The sequence below is a fragment of the Danio rerio genome, chromosome 3 (assembly GCF_049306965.1).
Source record: "Danio rerio strain Tuebingen ecotype United States chromosome 3, GRCz12tu, whole genome shotgun sequence".
NCBI lineage: Eukaryota > Metazoa > Chordata > Actinopteri > Cypriniformes > Danionidae > Danio > Danio rerio.
This window is the reverse complement of record NC_133178.1, coordinates 25,570,841-25,587,314: the sequence shown is the minus strand read 5'-3', so window position 1 is coordinate 25,587,314 and position 16,474 is coordinate 25,570,841. Positions and strand designations below refer to the sequence as shown.

Genomic DNA, 16,474 nt, shown 5'->3' with positions numbered 1-16,474 from the left:
TATTATTTGGCGAATAAATTCCCTGTAAAGGAAGGTTCCTTTTTAATCTTTGGTCCAAATGGTTCTATATTTTTTTCAGAATGATTCACTAGAATTATTTTAAACCAGAATGATTTTAATGAAGTCAACTAGTTTCTATTTTGCTAATAATAAACACTGAAGTCAATGCTGTCTGTTTAAAAAAAAAAGATAAATCAACCAACATAACCACATTTAACAACCTGTAAAATGCACCCTGATTGCCCGTAAGATACATGATGCCACAGGACAATATGTTCAAAATACTTTACCCATGTGTCTGTTTTCCAAATAAAGGCAACTTTAAGGAAGTGCACATTCTTAGGTATAAGACCAGATCATTTTCCCTAGAGGTGACACAATTCTGTATGATTGCAGTGTACTGCAGACTAAAAGGAAGAGCAATGCTCGCACTTTCAGTTCTGAAGTAATTCTTTAACCCATTAATGTGACTTCTGAGGAAGCATTACATTGCTTCAGTTGTGACGATGCTATTTCAGTTATTAGTAGTCAGTCCACCTTCAAACGTTCATGACCTACCTTTATAACTTACCCCTCCCCTTCTTTGCACACCCCCTTTTTCACCATACTGTATAGCCTTAATACACTGTGTAGGTCATGACTCACTGGAGTGTTTTTGAAAACTCCCGCATGCCTTAGTTATTTGATTCAATGCCAGCTTAACGCTCACTCACTTTACTGTCTCTTCAACATGATTGAATTCACCCTGATCTGACATTTTCTTAGCACTTTGTAATAGGACATGCCTGACTATATTTGGTTGTGGAAGTCCTACTGTTTCTTTGAAAATTCATGCTATTAACTACAGGCTTATTACCGGTTTATAATTAAGATACTAACTGTTCATTAGTATGTAACCCACCAGACTTACTTCACCCAAACTAGTCTGAGCTGGAATCGAACCAACAATTTTTGTATGGAAGTCTGTTACTCTAACAAGGAAGTGTCTGGCCTCTAGCATTTGTTGCTAGAGCACCTTTAGAGGTCAGGAGTCAGGTGTACCTGCATAACACTTAGATAGCTGGTCCCCATTACACTCACTCCCCTAAACCTCAGTCCCATCCCGGATGAGCCCCCACGTGTAACCCATCGGCCCTACTGCACCCAACCCAGTCTGAGCTAGAATCAAATCGGCAATACTTTGAATGGAAGTCGGTGCTCTAAAAAAGAGGCTAAAGACCATGGCCTCTAGCGTCTGTTGCTGGAGCACCTTTAGTGGTCAGAGGAGTGAGGTTTAACTGCACTGCATGATCTCATTCTGAATTCTTAGTCCTACCCCAAACTAAACCCAACTACTATCTTACTAAATATTAACCCTTATGTGCTGTTGAGGATGTTTTAATCCACTCTGGGATGATATTTCAGTCTTAATTTAGCAATAACCTTTTCTGTGTTTCAGCTAGTGGAATGACTTTTGGTGACATCTTATTTTGACATATTTTGAGAAAATGCTTCAAATTAAAAAAAAAAAAAAAAACCTCAACAAATCACTCTGGGCAAATTTACTACCCTTTCGTTAGGTTCGAGATGAAAACATCCACTAAACTAACATCCACTAAAAAATGTATCAATAAATATTTTTAAAATAAATAATAATCATCATCATCATCATCTGTTTATCAACCTCAGTCCTGATCAAATCTACTAAATTGTTTAGAATATTGCAGGATTTTAACTTTTGTTATTGTGAAGTTTTGTCAATATAAAAGTAATTGTAGACTAGATTTTTATTTACATTTTATCACAGTTTTGGACATGTGAGAGATTAGTAACAACATGTGACAACTTGTTAGTATGCATTGTTAGATTTTGTGCAACATTAGATTTTAATTTTTTTCTCACTAATTTACTGCTTGTGGCAGTTTTTTCCACATTAACTTCCAATATAACCACCATATAATCATGCATTTTTGATTGTGAGGGGTTTTTCCTAATAGGAAGAGGTAAAAGTTGTCATTTTTTACTCTTGCCTTTGCAAAAAAAAGCTTAGTTTTTGTACTCTAAATAAATTACAGCAGTTTAATTTAGTGAATGTTTTCATCCCGAACAAAATGAAAGGGTATTAAGTCAACAGTCACAAGGGTTAATAAACAGCTAATGAGTTGGTTAGTAGTGTATTAAGCTAGTAGTCTTAGATAATGGTTTGTTTATACCATGAATTGTGACCTTAATGAAAGTGTAACCCATGTCTGTGTGAGAGGCAGATTTTTTTCAGATTCCTGAAATGATTGATTTTGGTTTGTTTTGAACGCTTGAATTGGTTGCAATGTATGAATACTATTCGCTACTTGAGCTCTGACCTTTATGTCTTGTGTTTCCCTGATGTGAATTTGTTGAAAGTCCCTGGAAATTAACGATCTATTATTCAATTGTTGTTGTTTTTTTTTTTGTCTGTTTTAGACAACAGTGATCTTATCGCTTGCATGGTGGTGAGCAAAGATGGGGTTCAAGCTCAGCGCTTTCTGGCTGTAGACGTGTACCAGATGAGTCTCGTGGAACCGGATTCAAAGCGTCTTGGCTGGGGTGTTGTCAAGTTTGCCGGCCTTCTGCAGGTCTACTCCCACTCTTACACTGCAAAGATAACACCCAGACAAAGGAAGCACACTCTGGCCACATTCTTTTCTTGGCTGAGCAACACATGAAGTGGTCCAACAGCTTTTCTTGAAAAGCATTTCCACTTTTTAGCCGTTTAGGGTTGCATGAACGCATTCATAATTTTAAACAAATCAGCACTACAAGAACGCTAACGGTCACACTTGTGGAGACCTAACGTGTAAAGCTGCAAATTCCAATTTTTGATACATTTTCACTTTAATTACAAACAAACATAGGTGTTTTTAATTGATTAGTTCAATGGTGCATATTCACCCTTTATTAATTGATTAGTTTAATAGTGCATATTCGCCCCTTATTTTAGATTTGTGGTGTGTTAACTATGTTAACTATGCTTTTTTTGTGTCAGGTCATTTCCAACCCTACATTTAGCTTGTCAATTCTGATGTTGAAGAATTTAAAGGAATATCTAACCCAAAAATGACAGTTACCACACAATTTACTCACCCTCAAACCATCTTCAGTTTATGTGGCTTTCTTTTTCTGTCAGTAGTTTTAAATTTTATTTTTTCTTTACCATGCTGTATAGTGGTGTTTGGTACTGACTTTTCTTTTTGAAACTTTCAAAATCCATCATAGAACTAACCCAGACACCAGAGGGTTAACGCATGTCTTGTGAAGCAAATTGATGTGAAAAAAAAAAATTCTTCATTTTAAATTATAAGCGCAAAGTTTTGGTGCTTTGCGAATGCGTGTTATGCATGACTGAGGTGAACTATTCTTTAAGCAGCAGTTACATCTTATTATACCACGAAATAAGTAAAAAAAATTACCACTGGGATTTTTTTTGCTCGAGTAATGCTTGCAATGAAGGCTTGGGTTGATGAACTAGCTCTTCCAGTGTTTCATGTTTGGGCTCAATATTGATATGATCAAATTTGACAGCATTGCTATTTTCCTATTGTATAAACAATTTGATTGGGCCATTTGATTGACCAGAAACCAGTTTGAGATTTGAGAAATGAGGGGGTATGAATTGTGAATTGTGTTACAACGTGTATTTTGAACTCCACAACTAATTTAGGAACCTTTAAAATGGCATGAAAGGAGCACTTCAGATCATAATTAGACATTTTACAAATCGTTCTGTTTAGTAAGGCTTAATTTAAGTGATATCCTTCAGCTTCTTGTCAGCACAGCAATTATGGCATTAGGTACGGCTGTTTGATGTGAAATATATTCATAATGCGAAAGTAATAACATCTCATTTCCCAAAAAACATTGCAAGTGGAATGTAGGAAAGTCAAAAAAATGTGTTCATACAGAAATGATGCTTAAATTAAATGCAAAAAAATGACTTGTTCAGAATGATTATAAAGAATCATTAAGAAAAATAATTTTGTCAATTTTGACCAAGATTGACCAGACCATTAAAATAAATCAGTAGGAATATTTGTGTATTTTAATTAATAGAAAATAGGGTTAAAATATTCTGGGACATTAATAATGTTTTAATCCTCTGTGTATTTGTATATTTTCACAGGACATGCAGGTTTCAGGAGTGGAAGACGACAGCAGGGCTCTGAATATAATCATTCACAAGCCCACATCTAACCCTCACGCCAAGCCCATGCCCATCCTGCAGGCTAACTTCATCTTTGCAGACCATATTCGCTGCATCATCGCCAAACAGCGACTTGCCAAGGGCCGCATCCAGGCCAGGCGCATGAAAATGCAGCGGATAGCAGGTCAGTTCTTTGCCAAAGCCATAAACTGCGTTTTTACAGCAGCTCATATCTTCTGTTTATGAATGATGATTACTCAGAACTTCCAGCTGTTGTGCAACATTGGGGAAGGGGATGGACTTTGGGTCATTTGAGTTGGACTATATGCATTATGGTTACACTTTAACAGGATAGAATAACATCTCAAATGAATGGCTTGATTACGATTTTTCATACTAATTCTATTTCTTTTTTATTTCACATTTTAAGGCTTTGATTTTTGGCTTTTAACCAATATCTCTATCCCATTTTTTTCTTTGTATAAAAAAAATCCTATAGCTCTATTGGATCTTCCTGTTCAGCCTTCCACAGAGGTGCTGGGCTTCAGCCAACCGTCTGTTACTTCATCTTTGCCTTTCCGTTTCTATGATCAGTCCAGACGTGGGCCAGCTTTCGCCTCTGTCGATAAAGTTCCAGGTAAATTTGCGAACCACTGAGGATACAATCGTAGATGTGTAGGAGCCCAGCTGTTTTCTGTTGTTACATTTTCTTTAATGAACGTATGTTTAAATATTCTATGCAATGTCCTTGAAATTTACATTTAGATTGATGTAGTATAGTGTAGGCTTTTACATGAACAAGATTCTTGTTTTAAGAAGGGATGTTTTTCAAACTTTACAATCATTACAGAAGTAAAAATAAATATTGGAAATAGCAACATTGATCATTATAAGAAATGTTACTTGAACACCAAATTAGTTAGATTAATATTTTAAGGACTGTGTAACACTGAAGGCCGGAGTAATAATGTAAAAACAAATGTCATTATTAAATTTAAAAAATGTTTATAAATAAATATATAAAAATAGACCAACCCTATTATATATTAATTTTTTGATATATATATATTTATACACACAATAGTTACGGAAAGTGTTCAGACTCCCTTAAATTTTTCACTCTAATATTTTGGCCATTTGCTAAAATTATTTAATTAAATCTTTTTTCTCACTGAAAAACACAAAATTATTGACATTTTTGCAGATTTATTAAAAAGAGAAATATCACATTTGTTTAAAATGTACATTTATAACTTCAGTTATTTATCTTTGAGACTAATACCTGTTGTATATTACTGCTGAAGTAAATAAATAATATTTTGTCACTTATATTGTATTTAGACATGCATTATTATTGTTATGAATATTGTGTGAAATTCACATTTTATTTGAAAATGCTTACAACTTCAAAGGCCCCTTTTTTGCTACGGTACAAGCTATATTTAAAGTTTGTTTTGCAGCATTTACCTCTTTACATTTCGGTTTCAAAAAGCAACATGCACTACTTGTCTTGGGGGACATTTGAAATGAAATTTGAGTAATTTTTTTTTTTTGCAAATTGTACATCCTAATTCTGTTTTCCCCAGAATTTCTCTAGGGCTTCTCGTAGTTACAGTTCTGTTTTGCCTGAATAAGGTTTCTAGGTAACGCTTCCTCTCCACCAGCTGTGATTCTGAGCTTTCATGATATTCAAGCCTTATTTAGACTTTTAGTTCAACATCAGTGGGTTTAATGTGTACTTCAGCATGATTATGACTATTATTGCTTAGTTTATATATAGAAAGTCATTTAGCAGAAGCTTTCAAAGCTACTTACGGATGAGAAAGATGAGCAATCTAAACAGTTTTAATGTTGGAGGGTCAGAAAGCTTTTTTTCTTGCCTTTTTTGGTCTTTTTTATTACATTTAAAATACTGAAGGAGTTGGTGTTAGAAGATTTAATTAATTAGTGTTTGTGTGTGCCTGTGTGTGTGCATATTTTTGGAAAAAAAAATATAATTTTATAAAATTTTATTAAATTGTTAGTAATTTTTAAATGTATTTGCAACAATTGTTGAATTGTGTTGCAAGCATAACTGTGTAATAATACAATATTATACTTATTCATTGAGAAATTGATAATAACTTAACCTTGGCTTTCTGGATATGTCCTCCAACATATAGTTGTTTACCAATTTAAAAAGCCACACAGTGCATCAGTTAAGGTTAAACATAAAAACGTCCAAACATTTAACAAGCCACACACAGTTAATTATTATGTTTTAAACCTCCAATCATATGCTGCATTTTTTGCTTCTGTAAAACCAAGCAAACTTTTGGCTGGGCTGTGTGTATACATACTTTTTTTTTTCAGATCTCACTACATACACAATATACCACAAAATCTTTCAATATTTACAAAATGTATCGATACTTTCAAATTTGGGTTGGATTGTGGTAATTCTTAATTTCACAAAAGTGAGTTCTCTGTATAGGGAAACAGATGACTAATAGCTGTCTCTCAGTCTCTTTTCATGACGTGTTGTTGGTTCAGGTAAAAGAGATTGTGGTTCCCAGAACCCTTGGTCTGATGCCAGATACTCTGAAACAGCTTGGCCTGTTCATTGCTTCCCTCTGGGACACTTAAAATCATTTGGCAATTAATTTTTATTTTTTTTTATTTTTCATCATCTGATGATTAGTGTTTCACTAATAAGTATAAAAGCAAGTATAAGTGTAAAAGCATAAAGGTCCTTTTTAATTTGATCTTTTTTTCACAGCAAAATACTTAGAAATTAAATAGTTAATTAAATTAATAATAACTAAAAATTCAAGAGGCAGTTGTTTTAAAAAAAATATTATGTCAACATAAATGATTTTTTTTTCTTAAAACAAGCTTAATTATCTAATGGGGTAAGTTAAATAAACTTATGTCAAAAGGAAAAACACAATTATTTTGCTTAACCTTTTGGCAGATTATTTTACTTGATTTAAGAAAAACTCACTTAATTTTGACATACTATTTCTTACAAGACCAGTTTTTGCCTGTTTAAAAAATGTCAATTAAAATTTTTTTTTTTTTTTTTTTTTTTTTTAGATATTTAGACTAAAAACCAGTCAAATAAGAAAATATATATTTTTAAGTGTTTTCCATTCAGACAATTACTAATTATTCACAAGAGTCATGGAATGGCCAGATTAAAACCTGCTCCTGTCTTAACAACTAACGGCTGCGAAAGCATTTAAAAGCATTTGACGCAAAAGCATTTAAGGGCATGTCCGAATTCACTTTTACTATTTTAAAGACTGAAAAAAAACACTCTGTGTCTCCACTTGGCCTCTTTACTTTTACTTTTTATTTTACTCCTTTACTTTAGTTGATTAGGGAATTGTGTATGCACTTCACAAAAGACATCCATAAGCCTACATATTTAATTTTGTTTGTTAAGCATAAAGATTTGTTATAAAACTATTTCGAAATTGAGATCTAATTTCCAGTAAACAAATAAATTAACATGTATAATGAAGTGTTTTCAAAAAACTTGAGTTATATCCAAACACACATCCTATTCTTATGCCCCATATGGTCCAAAACCAGACAGGTGGACAAATCTAGGCTTGTTTTTATTAAAAGAAATATAAATATGAATATAATGAATAATACTGATAATAATAATAACATTTTACAAATGCAAATTGTCATGAATAAACTGAAAAAGCCCCCAAAAGAGGCATAGAGGTAGTGGTTTTTATATTTATGTAGAATTTTTTTTTTTTCTTGTACCATTTTTATACTTTTTTATTTGTAAAGATATGTGTGTATTGCTGAACAATTGTGTATGCGTACAATGTGTATACGTTTAGACCTGCTTAGGCGCATAACTGCTCTGTGCTGGACTTTAGACCAGCTTTAAGTTGGTCAATGGCACTGTCTATTTCAGTTGCTCAGAATAGCAACGCGCCACAACAATGCGCCTTAACACACCTTCTTTATAAACCAGCACACCCATGAATCCACAAATTGGCGCAAATAGATTTACTATATAAACAACGTGGTGCAAAATGTGAAAATTACAGTTGCACTGGTCTGAAAATAGACACAAATTGCACCTTACACGTCTTGCGCCTTATTGCTCCAGGTGTATGATAGGGCCCTAAGCCACAGTTCCAGCTTACTTTTGTCAATAATAATTTTCATATCATTCAGCGATATATCTTTTTGGATCTAAGCAATCTGGATATGCCTGTTTGTTTTCCAGGTTTTGCAGTTGCTCACATTGCCCAGCACAACTCCACCTCATCCTCTTCATCTGTTTCACCTTCCTCTAGTGGTCCACCCGACTCCTGTGACTCGCTCACAGCCAGCAACACATCCACACAGAGTCAAACAGGTAATACATGCATAAATCCCACACGTGCCACTCCCTTTAACCACTTTAATTTTACTACAAACTGCTTTCAACTGAAATAACAAAACACTTCACACACACACACTACTAAACAAACACACGCCTCCCTGAATCTGAGCGTCTGCACATGTGTGTCAGGTTTTGAAAAAAGCAGATTGCACAACTGTGTTTTCCACATAGTTAAACAGACTATTTTTTTTGTCTGTGTTGTAAAACTAGGAGGCAGATTAGAATGAGAGTGTGATCCCATATGGATTTTTTCTCGTGGGGCTTACTGGCAAATTAAAGAACGGGCACAGCAGCTCATTTTCATAACTAATTAAATTATTAGTCTACCAACAATACAGGTGCAGAATGCGTTAAGACATGCTTTTTTGGGTTTTTAAAAAGAGCACAAAGACCAGTAAACTCAAATCTTGGTAACATTTAAAACAATAAAAAACATTTCTCAATATAATAGTTTTAATAGCTAATTTCTTATAACAGATTTTTGTTATGATGATGGTACAAAATGTTGTACTAGATATTTTTCAAGACACTAGGGGCTCTATTTTGATGGTCCATGCGCAAAACGGAAAGCGCAGGGCGCAAATGCATTCAGGGTGTGTCCTAATCCATATTTTCTAATATAAGGACGGGAAAATCCGCTTTGCGCCGTGGCGCATGGTCTAAAAGGGTTGAGTTTATTTTCTTAATGAGTTATAGGTGTGTTTTGAGAATAAACCAATCAGAGTCTCATCTCCCATTCCATTTAAGAGCCTTGGGTTGTGCCATAAGCGCATTTGCTATTTACATGACGTAAAGTAAGTTCACTTTCGCCTTTGCTCTCATGGATAGGGAAACCTTTACGCACAGACATCATTTAGCCTATAAATAATTAATTTTGTTTGTTAAGCACAAAGATTTGTTTCAAAACTATTTCTAAATTCATTTTTAATTTGCAGCAAACGAATAAATTAACAATAATAACGAAGTGTGGTCAAAATACTGAGTTATTTCCAAATACACATGCTATGCCTTATATGGTCTAAAACCTGACAGATGGATAAATCTAAGCTTGTTTTTAATAAAACAAATATAAATATGGATATAATAAATAATACTGCTAATAATAATATCATTATACAAAAGCAAATTGAATGAACTGAAAAAGCCTCCCGAGATTAAGGATTCAAGGCAGTGGTTTTTAAATTCATGTAGGCTAGAAAATAATATGTTTTGTAATATTTTAATTCTTTATATTTATATCCTATATATATCCTTACTATATCATATATATATATATATATATATATATATATATATATATATATATATATATATATATAAAATATTTTTATTATTTTCGCAAATGCATTTGCTATTTAAAGAGCGTGGCGCAACGCCTCAAAATGACTCTTGCGCCAAGCTGAAACTAGCAAACAAGTATTGCGCCACGCCTTGCGCCACATTGCGCCGAGTGTATGATAGGGCCCTAGTATTCAGCTTAAAGTGACATTTAAAGTTAGGGTAATTAGGAAAGTCATGAGTTGTGTCTTATTTCAGAGGCTGCATCCTACGAAGGATTCATTCAAAGGGCGCAGTTTCATTCCAGCGCAACGAAGGCTGTCTCATTTAAAAAAAATTCAAAGGCTCTTTCAATAGCAGCCTCAAAATGCGTCCTTCGTTTCCCAGGTAATGAAGGATACAACTAGTGTATCCTTTCCGGCCTCGAACATCCCAAGATTTTTTCTGCGCTGATATGGGCAGGATGTTTTTAAAAGAAAACTCTATCAAATAATTATAAAAGATTAAATGTATGATTAGGTTGATTTTACTTGGATATCTAAGCAAATGTTAAAAAACAAAGAGTATGACATCTCTTAATAAAAAATGATTTTATAGACAGTTTACATTTTTATGTGTACATGTATGGATCTGAGGAATTATATTTCCAGCTTTGGTAAATTTTGCTTTGCCTTCAGATCACTTAAAATAAGTTTTAAAATCACTGAAAAAAAAAAAAACATTACAAAATGTATTACCGCTTAATACCACAGCAGCTTTTATGGTTGCTAGGCGATGAGATCTGTCTTCTGTAGGCTAGATCATCTCATTTCAAAACACTCAGTTTGGCCTTTGTGGACTTTGAAGGACTCACTTTTGAAGCCTCTGAAATGAAACACAGCTATTGTATTGCGATGGTTTGTTTTGCTTACAATCGAAAAATTGTATTGCTTAATAATAATAATGACCTTAAATTGTGTTAATAAAATTCTAAAAAATGCTTTTATTGCAGCCAAAACAAAACAATTAAGACTTTCTACAGAAGAAAAAATATTATGAGAATTACAGTAAAAAAAATTCCTTGCTCCATTAAATATCAATCATTCATCCAATCATTTTCTTTTCTGGCTTAGTCCCTTCATTAATCTGGGGTTGCCACAGCGGAATGAACCGACAACTTATCCAGCATATGTTTTACGTAGAGGATGCCAATCCAGCTGCAACCCATCTCTAGGAAACATCCATACAGTCTCATTCACACACATACACTCCAGAGAATTTTGTCTACTCAATTCACCTGTACCGCATGTCTTTGGACTGTAGGGGAAACCGGAGCACCCTGTGGAAACCTACGCAAACGTCGCCCCCATTAAATATCACTTGAGAAATATTTGAAAAAGAATAAATATTGCATAGGAGGGATGATATTATTTCCCTTAGCTGTACATACATACAAACACATAGCTACAAGTACCTGTACTTAACAAATCACTTTGTATGATTTCAAAATACCTCCTCCCCTAAATTTAGCATCTGAAAGGGCAACATCTAGAAATGTAGATTGCAAAGATAAGCTGCAAAACAAAACAAAAAACCTTTGTGTACACCTTTTTTTTAGCCCTGCCATCTGTTTTTCATACCTTATGTGTGATTTAACAGGTCTTTCAATCATGATATTTGATCTCTGGCTAATTTAGTTTTTCAAACAAGTTTGTGTATCAGAATAAAACATCCAAATTTAAGTGTCAACTATTTGAGCAAAATTTGTAGTAGATGTAACAGTTTGTTAAATGATACACAATAACTTTTGAGATTTGTTGTGTGTAGTTTAACATTAAGAGTAGATTTGTAACATGACCGAATTAATGTTGCTTAATTTGGTAGCATAATACATAACAAATTCATTTTGCATTAAAAAAGCATTTTGAGATTTGAGAAGTGAGAAGAGCTCCTACTCTGCATTAGATCACCCACATATTAGTGATTGTAACATGTGCATGACACCTATAAATCATATTTACAACTTTGGTAGTATAGATTACATAAGTTTTACATTTATTTATGTACTGTTTGTTTACATTTATTTAATTGAAGTTTTACATTTATTTCAATTCATTATTTAATTATTTAATAATTTAAAAATTATATAAATTCATAAATTCAATTAGCATTATTTTTATTTTCTATTGTAAGTAAATGTCAGCAGTTGGTACATACTTTCAGTTTCTCCTTCACTTGAAATGACGCAATCTAAGCCTGTTAGAAAAAACTGTAAGCTGCTCCTGAGCATGTTTAACTTTACAGACCTGTTGCTATAAGGACAACTCCTGTATGAGTTTTGAGGAACGAATCTATCCTGAGTCATGTCAAACCACCAAAAATCAAATCCAGCTAATTAGATAATCCATATACAAAGAACTTAGCCCTGATGCTTCATCCTGTGTGTTAAGCGGATAGAGATTTACATTTGCGCATATGTAACTTTTAATTAATCACTTATCTAACATATGAGCTTAGATTAACTACAGGAAATTAAATTCAGTCATTGCGATTTATTAATTTTGTGACCCCAAATATTAATAATAATTCCTTACATTTATATAGCGTATTTCTGGGCTCTCAAAGCGCTTTACACAATGGGAGGGGGAGGAATCTCCTCATTCACCACCAGTGTGCAGCATTCACCTGGATGATGCGACGGCAGCCATTTTGCGCCAGACCGCACACCACAAACCAGCTGATTGGTGGAGAGGAGACAGAGATGAAGCCAATTGGAATATGGGGATGGTTAGAAGTCCATGATGGACAGAGGCAAGGATGCCGGGGTTAAACCCCTGCTCTATTTCGATGGACATCCTGGGATTTTTAACGACCACAGAGAGTCGGGACCTCGGATTAATGTCTCATCCGAAAGACGGCGCTCACTGAGCAGTATAGCGTCCCCGTCACTATACTGGGGCATTAGGACCCACACAGACCGCAGGTTGGGCGCCCCCTGCTGGCCTCACTAACACCACTTCCGGCAGCAACCTAGCTTTCCCATGTGGTCTCCCATCCAGGTACTGACCGGGCGCAGCCCTGCTTAGCTTTAGTGGGCGACCATGTGAGAGTTGCAGAGAGCTAGCTGCCGGCTATAATATATAATAAATAAACACAAAACAATATTTTAACTCTCCTATACACTAATTTGTACTTTCAATTTTAAGCCTGGAGCTATCACCAGAGTGCAAATTACAGGGGGGTTGGAGTGGGATTAACCCCCATAATAAATGCTTAATTCCCCCTGAAAGACATCAAAACAAGATGTATGGGGTCAGCCATTTAATAGTAAAAAAATTGCTTTCTCTGATCTATATCTTAAATATTCATAATTAAAAATGTATAATATAAATATATAATGGTCTATACTTGTTCATACTATTGTGAATGCATAATCGCGCCAATCAATGCTAAGAAAAATATTCAACAGTCTGAAACTGGCAGTTCTAGGGAACCAATAGTCATCTTAAGTATCCACGAAACACAATAAAATGGATGTTTTTATCTGCATGTAGCCTAAAAAAAGGAAAAATTTGACTCATAATTTGTATAGTTTGACCCACAGTAACCTCTAAAATAGTCACTAAATATCCCCCAGAACCCTGAAATGTATACATTTTATTAGTAAATTAGATGTTATTTAAATACATTCTGAAATGTATTTACTGAGGCATGTATTGCAGAAAAGATTCAATCCCCCAGATCATCATTGTATAATTCGCACACAGGCTATCGCGGTCTCTCTGTAATTTTTACAGGCTTTGTTTTATAGAGGCAGATCTATAAATGCACATTATGAACTTTCACTGCGCTGTTATTGTTGTAGTACATGAAAGGCCCTATCACACCAAAGACAATATAACCTGTATATAAAATTTTAATAATCATTCTTCAGAATGAGGAAGTGCACAGGTATAACAGAAACATTACAGAGAAGCATGCAAACTTATTTTGAATGATATCTTTTCAAGGTGATAATTGATAAGGCATTGACAATTGCCAGTCAATCCTGCTTTATAGAGAGTAAACTTTCACACCAGCAGATGGCAAAACTGAAGTGCATATTTAATATTTAATAATATGTTTCTGTATATGTGTTGTTGGTGTGAAGGATCATTAAAGGGATAGTTCACCTGAAAATTAAAATTCCGTGATTCAGGATGTCCGCTAGGTCTTAGAATTTCAAAGATGTGATCTTGTAGTCAATTTATTCTTGTAGATCTTAAATAATTGTAAACTGGTCTTAATTTCCTATGTCCATGTAATGCTATAATTTATCTTTACTTTATACTTTATACTCTTGCTATAATTATCTATACTCTTCCTATAAGCTATATTCTATCTCAGTAGAACTTTTAACAAAACTATATTTATAATTTTATTTAACAAAATGGTTTATTTATCGTCCTTAAAATTACATTTTTTTCAGAGTTTTTGTGTATTTATAGTCCATATAGTGTGGACACTGACCTGGACAGACTGTTGTGCATACATTTAGATTACTATAGTTTTTTTAAGATATGTTGAATAATGTGTATGCATACAACTATTGTTTGCTTGTTTTGACAATTTATTTAATATATGTGGCTATGAAACAACTAATATCAAAAAGTCCTCTATAAGTCGGAAATTTAAATACTAATGGTCTTAAAAAGTTTGGTGATCCACTACAATATTATATTTTAAACTTTAGTTGATGTGTAATGTAGCTGTGAACATAAACAACATATCTGAATGTACGACAATGCAAAGAGATTGTCGTTTACAGAGTTTAGCAAAGCCTACAGCGAACAAATTTTGAGGACTATAAAAAAATACATCCGGGCGAGTGAGATCTCAAGGGCTTCCGTTTACACGCATTCACCACACGCACACACCCCGCGCAGTGAAGGGCCGTGGCCAGAGGCACTGTAATGTTATAGCAGAGAAAGCTAAAATGCCGTCCAAATGCTGCTATTTCCACAGAGCTTGTTCTGTTTCTGTATTTGGGATTCTAAAAGACATGACACAAAGAGAGAAGTGCTTACAGCTTAATTTTAACTGTGTTCTAGAGATTTATAGAAATATATAGCTTTAGCATTTGACAAAGGAGAGCTTACAGAATCTCTCCTAGTTCAGGGCTGCATTCAGCTAAAAACTTCTCCAAACAACGAAGCTGTGTATTGTGAGCCACAACCTGTAAGTGTTTTTATTTGTTAAAATGAAAAATTTTACATGCAAAGTCTCTAGCTTTAACGGCATGTTGTAGCGAGGACATAAACAAAGATGTAAACAATGAGAAATGCTGTTTGGCACCGCTAACAATTTAGCTACAAATTCATATTTATCAGCCACCCGATGTAAACACCCACAATCTTGAGCAGCGATGTAGTGTCTCTCAATGCGTCTTTATGAGTCTCTCTCAAATAACAAACTCGCAAAAGATATGTGAACTATTCATTTTACTTACACATGCTTATTCCGAATATTTGTGAAAGACAATTGTCAGATTTTATTTTAGAGAGCAGGCGTGACAAGCTGTGTGCTTTTCATTTTTCTGTCTGATTCAGGCAGCTAACTCTGCTTACAGCTGCTCTGATTCACTGTTTACTCAGCAAAAGCGCGGGACGTGGTGACATGGAGCCAATCCACAAATCACAGCACATTATGTTAGTTGACCAATCAGAGCCTCTTGAGGGTGGGCCTTTTGGAGGAACTAGGAAATATGATAGGATAGCTGAGTAGCAGTATAAAATCAAAGTAGGGTAAATGAAAAAATAATGCAATTTTCTACAAGTGAAGCATAAGCACACATTGCTTTGCATCTTATAAACACGACCAAGCCTTAAAATACACTGTGGACCACTGCTTTAAATTTGACTTTGTGAAACCTGCAGAAACCCTGGTAATTCATTACCCATCCTCTTTCATCCCTGAGACCTTTGTTCATCTTAGGAACGCATTTAAATATTTAGAATGAAGTCAGAGATGTCTCTGACCCTCTATAGACAGCAGGAGTCACAAGATGTTTAAAGTCTTGAAAACAATCTAAAAAAGATCCATGTTTGTTCAGTGGTTCTGTTGTAATGTTAATTCTTAATTCAACTTTAATTCAGCAGTTTTTTTTTTCTTTTGTGTAAGTTCAGGGTGCATGTTCACAAGAACTTTCAAAGCTTCATAACATTGCGGATGAACCACTGAAGACACATGAAAGACTATTTTGAGGATGTTTTTGCTACTGTTCTGGACTTGCCATTTGTGGAGTGTCAACAAATCTCTTGAAAATCCTTAAAATTATTTGTGTATTTGTCTTTTGAAGATGAAGGAACTGGTTAGAAATGAAATGACGGTAAATTGTAGAGTAATTTAGGACAAAATGTAAATTTTTTCGTGTTTTTTTTTTTATCTGCTAGCCCTTTAAGAATCACATGTAAAGTCACGTCTCATACACACCAATTCTTTGCAAATTGAAGCGCATGTTTGAATGTGTCACGACAGCCAGTTTTCATAAAATTTAGCAAGACCTAAATTCCTTAGTAAGTGATGGTCAAGTAGATCTTTAAGTGGAAGCCCATTTTAATACTACCAACTAAATCTTCCCCCCAAAGGGCCTCTCACAGGAATTGTGTGTTTGTTGGGTAGAATGA

General features: G+C 34.3%; 1 protein-coding gene across 8 annotated transcripts in view; it reads left to right on the top strand.

The window, feature by feature from the left end:
• clec16a (C-type lectin domain containing 16A) overlaps positions 1-16,474 on the top strand; it is an 81,275-nt gene that overhangs the window by 57,771 nt on the left and 7,030 nt on the right. For all 8 annotated transcript variants that reach the window (XM_005163918.5, XM_073944522.1, XM_005163916.5 and 5 more), the window contains exons 19-22: positions 2,440-2,591; positions 4,136-4,340; positions 4,656-4,793; positions 8,394-8,525. In XM_005163918.5, coding sequence (XP_005163975.1) covers positions 2,440-2,591; positions 4,136-4,340; positions 4,656-4,793; positions 8,394-8,525 — 627 coding nt within the window. The remainder of the gene's footprint in view (positions 1-2,439; positions 2,592-4,135; positions 4,341-4,655; positions 4,794-8,393; positions 8,526-16,474) is intronic.